General features: G+C 42.8%; 1 protein-coding gene across 1 annotated transcript in view; it reads right to left on the reverse strand.

Moving 5' to 3' along the window:
- Positions 1 to 7691, reverse strand: part of LOC134457434 (chemokine-like protein TAFA-3) — a 16389-nt gene extending 8698 nt beyond the window's left edge. The window contains 3 exon segments of the mRNA XM_063209449.1: positions 461 to 566; positions 6768 to 6777; positions 7565 to 7691. Of these exon segments, the coding sequence (XP_063065519.1) occupies positions 461 to 566; positions 6768 to 6777; positions 7565 to 7691 (243 nt within the window).
- Positions 7692 to 12149: the final 4458 nt, after the last annotated feature.

Here is a 12149-nt window from a genome sequence, read left to right on the forward strand (position 1 = left end):
CTATTTAATGTTAAGTCTATTATAGTTTTTAATGTCAAAAGATTGTTGCTGCGCAAAAACAAAACAGTGCCGTTGTGGAACACCGCTAGGCAACAGCTAGGTAGCCAGGACAACAGGTGTTGTCTATCACAGCAGCTGATTAGAGTCTTGTTGAAAAGTCGCTTTAGCAGTGAAAAGTCTTGTTGCCATTGACAGCGGTCTGTTATAGACCAACCCGTCCGTTATCGAAAAATAACAGACGTGCGAACGTTGGGGAGCCCCGTTGAAATGAATGGAGCATTCGACCGATGACGTGACACCATATAATAATAAAAGATAATATCATAAAAGATAACATTATAAAAAAATAATCTCAGTCCACTGTCTATACTAAAGACATACCAATGGGCTGCCCCATCTAAGTTGAGGGCAAACCTCTACGTAAAAAACAAACAAACAAACAAAAAATCAACAGTGTCACCCCCTGGGGACTGTCGGCCCACCGGGTAAATGCCCTGTACGCCAGATTACCAGTACAGCCCTGGGTGCCAGGCCTCACAGACACGTCAGGTACCTCAGAGGCTGATCTGAGATGCACAGGTGAGACACGTCAGGTACATCCTCCTCTATGACTGAGGTACCCTGAGCATGGTACCGTCCCACTGTACTGCTCTCTTGTGGCATAAATTCAATTTTGTTGTGTGCAGTGTGCACTTGTGTGCTGTAACAATAGGAGTTGGAGTTTCCCACACTCTCAGAAATAAAGGTACAGAACTAGTTGCTGTAGCAGTACCCTCAATGGGGAGTACCATTGCGTCACTTGGGTGGTACAGCAAAAAAGAGGTGACAGATGCACATTGGTCGACATTGCAAGAAACTGTACGCACCTCTCTTTTGGGGTACCAATCAAGCGACACAATGGTGCTCCCTTTGAGGGTACTACCACAGCGACGAGTTATGTACCTTTATTTCCGAGAGTGCAGGTGGGCCTTCACTTTCACTAAAACACACAGGTGAGAAACTCATCAGATACAATTGATAAGGTGGAGAGGCTTCGTAAAGATTTTCGTCAAGAGTCAATATGACATAAGGTTCTATGAGCTGCATGTCTATGAGCTCTGCCTGCCATGCCCCTATAGGAGACTAACAGGGGGGTTCAGAATAAACTGAGTTCAGTCGGGAAAGTCACGCCCATTTAGGAGACTGAAATTGATCCCACTTTGTTGCACCGGTGAAGATATTGAAAATCTTTGGAGACATGTCAGGCTGTCCAGGAGCTGAGACAGACATCCCAGCCTCTGAAAGTAAAAACCAAAGAAACTCAAGAGAAAGAACAATCTCTTGGCGGGGAATGCATTGGCCACGGTGTAGTACGGGGGCGTTGCCTGAGGACACGAGTGGATGGAAAATTAACTCCCTTGCGCATGGTCATTGGTCAGTGGGTGCGATGGATGCCATTTTCGTACTCCCTTGCACATGGCCAGTGGGGGCGACACCATGATGGATAATTTGTGGCCAAGTAACGGCAGCTGTTGGTCAGCAGTAATTGCTGGGGGTAATTAAGGACAGCTGACAGACATTCACGCTGTCCTATGACCTGTTCCACAGTGAATAACATTTCCGTACTCCCCTCGCCATCATTTCCTACTACGCTGTTATGACGTGAGTAAGCCCTCTTGTCTCAAGCCTCTTTGGTAAAAACCCTGACACATATTTGCTTCACCAATTCAACGAACCAGCTGATCTTAATTACCACAGCCCCTCAGCCAGGTTGATGAACTAATTAGTCAAATCAACTGTGTTAGAAGCAAGCAGAAGGAGTATCTGGCAGCACTTTTAATGTTTCAATGCAGTTTGTCCACCGCTGGGCAGGAGAAGAGGGGAGGTAATATACTGTACAGCCGGATCCGAAGTTCTGCTTTGTAGAATTCTTGCACACCTCCTTTGGCCAAGTGCGTAGGAGTGGAACCCCAAGGTCACTAACGTTGAGGACAACAAAGCTCCCACACACTGTTCACATTTGCAGAGTTTACTTGCAATGTTTCGGTCTAGCCTATTTGATCTAGAAGTGAATTCTGCATATGTGACCAGTGTGCAGGAACTTTCCTGAGGTAATATACAGTACATCAGTGGTTCTCAACTGGAACAGTCTTGGGACCCACCATTTTCCACTCTCATTCGGTTGCGACCTAATTTTTTTAGCGTTCAAGTCAATTCAATGCAATTTTCAAAATGTAACCAAGACTCGAATGACTGGTTGCACGCTATCTACCTGGCATAAACATTCAGATTGTATTTATGACGACAGATGACACAGAGTTCACTAGCCTATCAAAATAAAAGTTGTAAATTGTTGCAGGACAAGTTGGATTTTTTTTTTTTTTTTTAGAATTACGTTTTTTTACACCAAGGCTCCGCGACCCACCCATGACCCCCCGAGACCAACTTTTGGGTCGCGACCCACCAGTTGAGAAACACTGCAGTACATGACAAAGACTGAAAGAGAGATTGAAACAGAGGCAGCTATGCTTGACAAATACTATCATAAGTGAAGTGTTACACATGTCATAGTCATTGGAGCAGTGATAGACATAGCACACAAAGTATTAAGAAGACACTCAACACATGACAGAACACATGAACACATGACCTTTACTTGTCTCGGGACATTTTCTATGCCTCTGACCAAGAAAGTAATTTGACATGGCATAGACCTGTGGTTCTCAAACATTTTCTACTAGAATATTTTTGCAACCAGCCCACCTCCCATTTTCTAAATGCAAAAACATATTTTTGCTAAACTTTGATGCATATCACAGGAAAAGTAAATACATGTATTACCAGTTGAAGTGAATATTGTTACTAACAATGTATGGAATGGTTATAAAAGCATACAGTATATTCAAGGTTGTATGCAAACAGTCCCTTCTATCCCCGACCCCCCTACAGTGGGTCCTGACCCCCAGTTTGCGAACCACCTTCATAAGATGACTGTTACACCATGCATGGGCAGTCATGAGAAGGCGGCAGACAGTTGGCCTCCACAGATCAGGAGTGGTCCCTATTAACACCTCAGGGAGGTGTCTGCAGGCGGCCGGCAGCATTCACAGCTGAACAGGTGAGTTTAAAAGGTGATAATTAATTAACTGCAGGGTTTAGCCATCCTACACTTACGCCAGTTTTGCCTTTCCTACACAGTAACATGTGCACTGATTATTCAACATTTAGAGTAGTGTTTCTCAATGGGGGCTCTACAGCCCCCCAGGGGGGTGTTGAGGAGCCCAATGGGGTGTTGAGAAGGATACAGATGAGAGGGGGTGGTGTTTAGTTTCCATTGTATTGTAGTCTATATTATTATTTTAATACTGATGGGGGCGGTGGCAGGCTTATAATGAGGTCATAGTTCATAATGCCTTTTTTTCTGAGCATTATCACTACAAAAGACACCCATGGTGAAATGGTGAATGGCAGCACACAAATGGACACAATTGTATAGGATTTGAGATGAAAATTCAGAAGACACCGCACACTGCTCACTGTTCTTTTTTCTTATTTTGGGTCCCAAAAATAAAGTGAGAAAAAAGAGCAGTATCCAGTGTGCGGTGTCTTCTAAATTTTCATCTGTGATCACCTTTTCCTGCCTCACACCTGCACCTGCATTACTGAATGCTTGTGCACAAGGACTCTCTTGAACTCTGTATATGATGTGTGTTAACCTGTTAACCAGACTGGCAATGATCAAGTCGTAGTGCATTACTAAAGGCCCTGTGTTATGTCATAGTGAAGTACCAGGGTAGTAACTTTTCAAAGGCTAATACAGCGTTCCACTGGTGGATCGACATGCACAGACTTACAGATACACAAAGCCCAATGGAGATGTAGCCATGTGGATATTGATGTTATGGTGCCACCAAGTGCTTAAAATGAGTACTTACAGGGCAAATACAGAATTGATGCACAGTAAGTATTGCATGCCTTTGAGTAATACTTTGAGTATACTAAGTGAAATGAAAAAGCCACTAGTAATTACAAACCTGAAGGCACAGATCCACTGCTTGCACAAACAATGTTTAATTTAACATTTAATTTAATGTAATTAACCAGTGTTCTCCCCCATCCCCCTCCATGACTGAGGTACCCTGAGCATGGTGCCGTCCCGCCGCACTGCTCCCTTAGGGCACCATTGGGGGCTGCCCCCTGGCATGAGTGAGGCATAAATGCAATTTTGTTGTGTGCAGTGTGCAGTGTTAACTTGTGCTGTGGAGTGCTGTGTCACAATGACAATGGGAGTTGGAGTTTCCCAGTTGGGCTTTCACTTCACTTCACTTACACTTCACATTTAAATGTAAATAAATACATTAAATTTCAACCCGGTCTCACAATATATTTAACAAAGATAACTGAGGGATTACGAAATGCTGTTTAAAACAAATGATGATAAGGGAAGAGAAAAACTAATTAAAAAAGGTCAAACTAATTCAAAAGACGGAGTGAGGAAACACGCTTCAAGTTCATTGACACTTGATAAGAGAGGTCCAAAAACCTCATCTATGGGCAGCAAGCATAGGCTCTGGCAGATCAGACACCATACAAGTCCAGAGATGTACTTTCCTGTGTGGTTGTTGGCATGAACCCCATCATATTCCCTGACAAAGCAGTGCATTAAGCCATTATGCAGTGGGCTGTCATCAATAGTCGCTCCCCACACATTTCACCAGTTACAAACTGCTTTATTGACTTACATTTGCAATACAACCCTATTCACTAAACAACTTCTGCTTCATCTATTTCACTACTACTGAATACAGTGCACTACTATTATTTTAACTTTTGTTACGTCTACTAGGTCTAATACTACTGTAGTACTACTGCTACTGCACAACAACAACAACTACTACTACTACTATTGTACTGCTACTACATACTACTACTACTACTAGGGCTACTACTACTAAAACTTCTACTGCAGTCAGGGCCAGATTAAGATGGCCTGGGGCCCCTAGGCTGCAGATTGCTGTGGGCCCTCCTTGGGAGGCAAACTTCGTGACAAATGTATAGACAGTGTCATAATTACGAGCTAGGAATTAAGGATAACATGTACACCAACTGTAGCCAACATGGCCTGATTTTTTTCAATATTGCATCCGTTACAATTCTGCATTTTTATTCCACTTTTGGCCAATCAGGGGCCCCTTGGCAGGTGGGGGCCCCTAGGCTGCAGCCATATCTAGCCTGTGGTGGGGGCCCCTAGGCTGCAGCCATATCTAGCCTGTGGTGGGGGCCCCTAGGCTGCAGCCATATCTAGCCTGTGGTGGGGGCCCCTAGGCTGCAGCCATATCTAGCCTGTGGTGGGGGCCCCTAGGCTGCAGCCATATCTAGCCTGTGCGTTAATCCAGCCCTGACTGCAGTCACAATAATACCTCTTCTACAACATAAAGGTCATTTATTCAGTTGTCAATAAGTCATTTCTTAATAACCACAGTTGACTAAATTAGAAGCAGAAGTAAAATGAAAGTAAAAACCCTCATTAGGTACAATGGAATACTGTAACAGGTGTATCAACTGTACTATCATATACTAATGTTGTACTTACTACAACTTTATAAAGTTCCGTTAATAAGTCTATTTGTTAACGCGTAACATCTGGTAAATCCTTAGTAAGCAGTTGTTATGCATTGGTTAAAAAGGAATTATCCCTCGTGGTATGCCTCATATTATTATTATCCCTTATCATCAATTTTATATTTCACGGAAAGCGAGGAAAGCGTTGGGCTTGCTGTTCCCTCTCATTCCCCCTGCAATGAGCAGGGGAGAGGACCGCCGTCGGTGGTAACCTTCATTTGAGGCTAATTATGATTTCTGGCCTTATCATGGGATGTCGTTAGGCCGCATCAGGTTACCGCCCCCGCAGAGGTGACCTCACTTCACAGCGAATCGCAGCGCGGCGATCAATACGCAGCAGCTTAAAGCAAAACTTCAACACACTGCAACAAAAAATAGCCTGCTGAAAAAAAAGGTGTCGAGATCATGTAACCTGCGGTACATTATGATGTAGATTTTAATATTTAATGTTGTGTTTCATGCAGTTTCTAATGAGTCATTAACATTTTGAGATCTTTTTAAAGTAATTTTAACCTGAACAGATATAATTTTTTGATAAGACATAAGTGTAGTCTGTATGATTGTTGCTGTTTAATCTGTTAGGACATGGCCCCTGGTACAAATGTGCTGTTGCCAGAATATAAATAACAAAGTCATAATCCCTTCTTATGCCATACTGGGGGCAGTGTAGTATTGTTAGTTGTGTCTTTTCAACGACTACTACTAAGTTTAAATGGTGGAACAGTGGACATTTTCAAGCGGCAGTATGAAAGACTTGTTTATATACATTTACACACAGGTTTAATGATCTTTCCATCCCCTGCCACTCCAAGACAATAATTATCCCCTTGAGCCTGTTACCATTACTCTCTAATGGAAACTAGCAACCATGTCCTCGCTGCAGGCTTAAAAGTATAATTTCCTAAAGAGTAAGCCTACAATCTTCCTTCACTACTTCTGCAACGTCCTTCCCCTAGATTTTCACATTCTATGATTCTATGAGAATTCTGACTGATAACAGTTACTGACTTAATAGTTAGCACATTGGTGAGGTTTTGTTTGTTTATTTTTTGTGTGTGTTGTTGTTTGTTTTATGGATACCAATTAAAACATAACAAAGTTTAAGACTTGTTTTACTTTAAACCTTTTCACACAGCTCACTACACCTGACATGGAGATGCTCTGACCTTTCATATTCTGCGAAAACACGAGGAAAAAAGGAAAACTCAAGGTCTCTACTCACCGTCTGCCAAACAAGGTTTTTTGTTTAGCTTCTTAAAAAGTGTTAACATGATGTAAAGAAAGACCTGAATGTGCAACTTTGGTGAAGGTCCACTGCAGTGTATTTGTTTCTAATAAGTCATTAATAGATTGAAATCAGTCACTTTTGGAATGCAACGGAATGCTAGGTCAAGGGCTAGGTCTAGGTCCGGGTCAGGTCCTCACTAAGAATAATGGGTTGCCATTTTTTTTACACCTCAGTTTTCCTTTAAGTATCAAACCTAGTTTCTTTTTCATGGCTAAACATCTCCTCCAGCCTAGTGATGATTTGGTGTGGTTATCCCTCTCTCTCCTCTCCTCTGTCCCATGGGTGGGCAATATGAGTGGCCCTCCTGTGTGTCACTATGTGTGTGTGTGTGTGTGTGTGTGTGTGTGTGTGTGTGTGTGTGTGTGTGTGTGTGTGTGTGTGTGTGTGTGTGTGTGTGTGTGTGTGTGTGTGTGTGTGTGTACGTGTGTGTGTGTGTACGTGTATGAGTGTGCGTGTATGCGTGCGTGTGTGCGTGTGTGCGTGCATGCGTACGTACGTGCACGTGCGCGTGTGTGTGCCTCTTGTGTCCCTCCAGTATGTGGCCATACACTCTAATGAGTCCAAAGGGGCCTGAGCAACACAGCATGTGTACGTGAGGGCAGGTGTATCCAGTGCAGGTGTGTGTGTGGTGAGGCAGGTATGTCCATGCCTAGTGCTCGGGGCCCAACTGCTCACCTGCGGGTCCCCTTGGGGGGCGATGGTTGCCGGTGGACACTGGCGGAGAGCAGAGGACCAGGGCACAGAGCAGCAGCAACAGTAGCATCAGCAGCAGCAGGTTTGTCCTCAGAGGGTCCATCTTCATCTTACTACACATCAGCACCATTACTGATGAGAGGGAGAAACATACAACCATGAGACTGGGTTTGGGTTAAGTGATGAAGGATAAAAATATAAAAAGAATAGATATGTAAAAAGAACTTACGGTTATACAAATCTAAAAACACATCTGAGATTCACCCATAGTGCTCAGTACAAAAGGTCTCGTCTGTTGAGTATTGATATATCAGAATAGAATAGAATAGAATAGAATAGAGTAGAATAGAATTTTGAATTTTGAATTTTACATTCTATTCTGGTAGTAATGCTTACTGCCAGTCGGCCATAAGCTATGGTAATGTCCGTTATAATATAACATATTATGAGGGGTCTCAGGCAGTATGTAAGCAGTCATGGTGTCTCTGGCAATAAGCAGTGATGGTGTCCACTATCAGAGGGCTAGTAACCCTAACTGGCCTCTGACCTGCTTCATCTGCGATCCGTCCAAGTCCCCAGAGGCCCCAGCGCTGCTCTTGGGGAGTGATGTCATCACCATGGTGGCTCAGTCAGAGGGAGAGCAGGAGGGACCCTTGGGAGGGAGGGAGGAAGAGACCACCACAGGTTACGCAACACCACACCCACCTGGAGATGGAGTGGGGGTGCTGTGAGAATCTACACAACACCACAGGAGCCTGAAGACGAGGTTGGGGGGTCAGAACCTGTGGAAAAACCATATGAGCCTGGAGATGGGGCTGGGGGTGGTGTGGTGGTGGGAGTGTGTGTGATAAGAAACTGTGGAACACCACAGGACCCTGACGATGGATGGGGTCAGCAGGGAGTGTGTGCTGTTCATTATGCAACTTCCACAGTCTAATTGCCATACAATTAAAGAAAAGCATTAAAAGAACCAATCCACCATTCAATCCACTCAGCTCAACATCCACCCACTGATGTGTAATCAATCAGACTTGGTATTGGTGTAAACCTACAGTGTTACATTCCTGCCTTGCTTAATTTCTGAAGTGTTTAATTTCAACGTAGCCTATACGGAAATGACTACAATGTTTACATAAATTCTGAAGTGTATTATTCACTGTTTAATTTTCATTTCAACATTTCAGTGCAATAGTTTTTTTAAACTTCATTAGTGATTAATGAAGTGGGTGTTTAACCCATATTATTCTTAATTCTTAGACGTCACTTCCTATGGTGTCAATTCCTATAGTTTATTTCTCTCCGACAGTGAGAAATTAGGGCAAGGGCCTCCTGCCTGCCTGCCTCCTCAAGTTCACGCAGTCAGCTTCCTGACACTCAGAGGACAATAGGTGATGATGAGCCTCCCACAAGGAGATAACACTCACTCCCCTTCCCTTCCCATACAGGAGCAGGAGTGCCTTTCCCATTCAAAAGCCACCAGGAGGATTGACTGGTATTATTTTTAATCAACCATCTGTTCCTTTTGAAAAGGTCTAACCTAGCTGTTCTCCTGCCTAATTGATTAAGTATATTCAGAAACACCTTTGTTGGATCACGACCAAATGTGTTTAGAAATGTATTTATAAAATATATTTAATTTATTCATTCATTCAAGATATTTATTCATTGGTTAGCCTATATATAATGGTGTCTGGCATTTCGGTGATGGTGGAGCATTCGTCATGGCTAGAAACTAACCACATGTGTTATGATACTGAGGGATTTCAGAGGACTTCCTTACGATTTTAACAGCCTTTAACAAGAAATAATATTGATGTAAAAAAAACAACAGGCCTATTAAAAAACAAAAAAACCCATCATGAAGTGTAAAGTAAGACTTAAAGCTTGTTGAAAGAGTCCTGTGTAAAACAGCACATTGACCACATCTCCACCTCTATAGCATAGCCTACATGCAGGCCTATCGTCCTGAATAATTTCATAGGCTATACACTGTCAGTGCACTCACTGCATTAATTCAAAAATGAATTTGGTTTCCAAAAATGCATCTTTGGAACATCAAGCACATCAACCCATCAGAACAACAAAGTAAATAATGCCTTGATTTTATAAATAAAATGGAAGGCAGATCACAAACACAAACAAATAGGAGAGAAACAGACAAATAAACACCTACCTCTAATAATGAAAGCAATTTGGGAAGGTAAGTCTTAAAAAAGGTCAGTTGCTTATGACAGCAATGACCATTGCGTCCAATCATTCCATATTAAAACGTAGGCTAAACTCCAAAATAGTGTGTATATCTTGAAACAGGGGAAAGTTAATCCAGAAGAAATCCAGAAAAATTGAAGAGGTTTCTGATAGCTTGAAATCCTGAAAAAAAAGTCAAGTTGCTCCACGAATGCTGACCAACGACAGTTACACCATCAGGCGAAATTGTATCCCTTGAAACGAAAAAAGTCTCCACAAAGGCGAGAACGAAATGGTGGCAATATCGGCTGCTAAACTTCCAGGAGTGTTATTTTCGCTGATGATTTGCAGTTCTTGGTGACAGCAGTCACGCCCCGTTATCCAGAGATCTGTCACTACAGCGCACGAGATAGTGGCACAGTCACAGAACGTCTGATAGCCAATGGATGTTGTGAAATAGTGAAATATTCGTAAATTTACAAGAACCTAGGTGACTTGTGTGTACCAACAGAACTTTGCAGCATGTTAAGGACAAGCCTTTTCGTCCATTTAAAAGCAGTATAAGCACGTTGTGGTTTAAGTGGAAAGCATTCAAACAGCCGGCAAGAGGCTTTCCTCGTCATTCCAAAAGTTAATCAAGAAGACACCATCTGTTCCGTGACACCAGCAGATCTCTTTCATTATTGCCCAGAGCGGAGATTACTCGTGTTTGTTTGTCACTGGCCAAGAGCAAGAGGACAGAGCTCAATTGACGCCCGCACGATTTCTGACGGAACGGAAGTCCGCGACAAATTGATGCTCTTTGTGGCCAGCCAGCTACCATGGTTTAATCTCTGTTGACATGAGTTTTCACATAGCCTGCGCCTGACACCCTTTAAACTGGGTATTCTAAGGACTTACCACTCGCACACAATGTGTGACTGTGTGGTGGTGTGCAATTCCTATTGAAGAGGGCTTGTATTATGTAGGTGCGTGGCCAGTTTAATTTTCAGCACCATGGACAGTTCCCATTTGTACCCCAATGTATTGTTTTCAACGGGGCAGCATCATACTTCATTGTTGACCAGTAACTTTATCATACTGCAGAGGCTCAACATTCAGCATTTTGAATACACATTAACTAATTCATGTTTTCTTTCAGTGGTTACAGCATGTAGAAGTAAAAGTAAAGTTATATACAGGAGTACGCCTACTTGATATGCTGCAGCCCCACAATGCGCGACATTCCACCAATGGAACGCTGGAATAGTCATTGATAAGGCCTAGTTAACTAGTACTACACTCCTATGACATAACACTGGACCTTTAGTAATGAATTCCAACATGGTCATTACCATTCTGGTGACAGCGAATTTATAACAGTGTCTTAGTGGGTTAACTTCATCCCAATGGCCTTAAACTTGCTCAACCACATCACAGTACACAAGCTGTAAAATACAGGCATTTTATGTGCACATCTGCAAAAGAAACAGCAAAAAAATAAAGAACTTCATCAGATGTTGTTGTATTGGTATACCTATGTTGCTGGCATTTAGTCTGTAATAACATATGTTTGCATAACCACAAGCACCACCACTCCGGCCCCTGCCCCCGAACCCCATCCAGACCGCATGGTGGTGTCGGGGACAAGCGGCGCAGCCTCCTCTTCAGTTTCCACACGCATTCCATTTCAGTGCTAAGCAGGCAGTTTGATCTGATATTTCATGAATAAATTATTACATTCATTTCCAGCAATCAATGACTCATTAGCGCAATGCTTCCCTTGCAGCCCGCTGCCCGCTCTCCGCAGTCAGGGCACCGACCGCCCGCACGTTCCATCATGTGAGGTGTCCGTGACTCGCAGTCCTCTCACACTCATACAAAGATCTTCACATAGCGAACATACAACTCAGTGTCACACAGGTGTGCATGTATGTGTACATAATGTATCAATTAAATAATATGGATGAGATGTCAGCCTCCTTACGTGTGCACAACACATACAGACCATTTGACAAATGATGGGCGGTAGGGACAATTTAGGAGCCGTTTGGCTGATGCATACCAAAGATTACATTTGTATTTCAGAATGTTTTTGTGTGGGAACTTACAGTACATTTCATTGTTTTACACAGATGCATCAGAATGGCAAGTGTTGCTAACAGTAAGTCCAACATAATAGTATTTTTTTAAAGTGCCCATGGTGATTTCAAAGAGGAACTGTCCTCATGTTGGAATGTTGTCTTGCAGTGAATAGTCAGGACCAAAGATTCTAGAGTGGAGTGTTCCAGAATTCCCATTAAAATAATGAAAGCCCAACTTCAAATTGGAACCACTGATTAGAACTAAAAAAGGGATTTCATATTACACCACAAAAAAAAGATGAAAAGGAAGGACAGTG

This window comes from Engraulis encrasicolus, chromosome 10, assembly GCF_034702125.1.
Source record: "Engraulis encrasicolus isolate BLACKSEA-1 chromosome 10, IST_EnEncr_1.0, whole genome shotgun sequence".
Classification (NCBI taxonomy): Eukaryota; Metazoa; Chordata; class Actinopteri; order Clupeiformes; family Engraulidae; genus Engraulis; species Engraulis encrasicolus.